Source organism: Pundamilia nyererei, unplaced genomic scaffold (genome assembly GCF_000239375.1).
Source record: "Pundamilia nyererei isolate P.nyererei 1_Seehausen unplaced genomic scaffold, PunNye1.0 scaffold00510, whole genome shotgun sequence".
In the NCBI taxonomy this organism is placed as follows: domain Eukaryota; kingdom Metazoa; phylum Chordata; class Actinopteri; order Cichliformes; family Cichlidae; genus Pundamilia; species Pundamilia nyererei.
Window position 1 is genome coordinate 52693 of NW_005187911.1, and position 1647 is coordinate 54339.

General features: G+C 39.6%; 1 protein-coding gene across 1 annotated transcript; it reads left to right on the forward strand.

Annotated features, from left to right (window-relative positions):
* Positions 1 to 9: 9 nt before the first annotated feature.
* Positions 10 to 1324, forward strand: LOC102215342 (tripartite motif-containing protein 16-like protein). Its single transcript, XM_005754131.2, has one exon. It carries the CDS (start codon positions 37 to 39, stop codon positions 913 to 915), a length of 879 nt encoding a protein of 292 aa, XP_005754188.1. The 5' UTR covers positions 10 to 36; the 3' UTR covers positions 916 to 1324.
* Positions 1325 to 1647: the final 323 nt, after the last annotated feature.

The following is a 1647-nucleotide window of genomic DNA, read 5'->3' on the forward strand; positions in this document are numbered from 1 at the left end:
AGACAAAGCTGCAAGTCTTTCTTACTAAGAAGAGAAATGGCGCAGAAGGAAATTAAAATGGATGAAGAAAACATTTCTTGTTTAAGCTGTTTGGATCTACTGAAGGATCCGGTGACTATTCCCTGTGGACACAGCTACTGCATGAACTGTATCAAAAGTCACTTTGATGAAGAGGACAAGACAGGAATCCACAGCTGCCCTCAGTGCAGGACGAACTTCATGCCAAAGCCTGTCCTGGAGAAAAACATTATGTTAGCAGAGTTAGTAGAGGAACAGAAGAATATCTCACCGGGAGTTGCTGAAGTGGATGTTTTACTGTCACCACCAGAGCCAAAGACCAGAGCTGGATTCTTAAAATATTCACATGAAATCTCACTGGATCCAAACACAGCAAACACACATCTGTTATTATCTGAGGACAAAAGAAAAGCAACAATAATGAGACAAAAACAGTCTTATTCTGATCATCCAGACAGATTCACTGGATGGCTTCAGGTCCTGAGTAGAGAGAGTCTGACTGGATGCTGTTACTGGGAGGTGGAGAGGAGAGGAGGAGGAGTTGGTGTTGCAGTCGCATACAAGAATATCAGCAGAGCAGGGAGCTCAAATGAATGTAAATTTGGATTCAACGACAAATCTTGGTCTTTACGTTATGATTCAAATGGTTTTCAGTTTTGGCACAACAATGTCCAAACTGTCCTCTCAGGTCCTCGGTCCTCCAGAGTAGGAGTGTACCTGGATCACAGAGTAGGAGTGTACCTGGATCACAGAGCAGGTATTCTGTCTTTCTACAGCGTCTCTGAAACCATGACTCTCCTCCACAGAGTCCAGACCACATTCACTCAGCCGCTCTATGCTGGACTTCGGTTCTTTTATTATGACAATGACACTGCAGAGTTCATTGAACTGAAATAGACGGAAATTATTGAAGGACACTTGGTTAACACAGGTTTTTTTAGTTCTTTAGTTACCACTATTTTTGGTCAACATTGTTGTTACTCAGAGGTCACTGATGTGCTGTTGCTTAACCTGTCAGTAACACTTTATTGGTGCGACTTTAACATTGTATCATTTGTTGTCTAGTTATTGATTGGTTATGTTTTAATGAAGGAAATGTGTTTCACTCTGCAGAAACAATACAGCCTCGTATATCTTTGTAAATGTTGTATGTTGTTCTGATTAGCTATTTAATGTAAAACATCCGATGTCTAGTTTGTTTTATCTTCTACACAAGAGTTATTCTTTATGGCAAATTGTTTTTCATTTATGTGCACTGTCATGTTTTAATTTAGAGAAGTGGTCAGTTTGGTTGGGTGTTTTTGTGTTATTCTCTGGTTGGTTCCGTTTTCTTTTGTTTAAGAAAAATAACCATTGAAATATGTGCAACCCTGTGAAAAGAAGAAGTAATATGCACTCAAACAACCTTGTATGGAATAAAATGACACCTTATATAAAATGTCCTTAATTAATCGTTGTATTGTGTTCCAGTCAAAATAAAATATTGTTAACTTGATCAGACTGACATATTAGTTCAATAGTTAACTGCCAGTGATGATGCCGGTGAGGCCCATTCAGTCCAGCACAGCTCGGCCGGTGTGCTTGTTTATTAGACCCAAAAGCAGATGCAGAGAGAGAGATTGGTGGTGT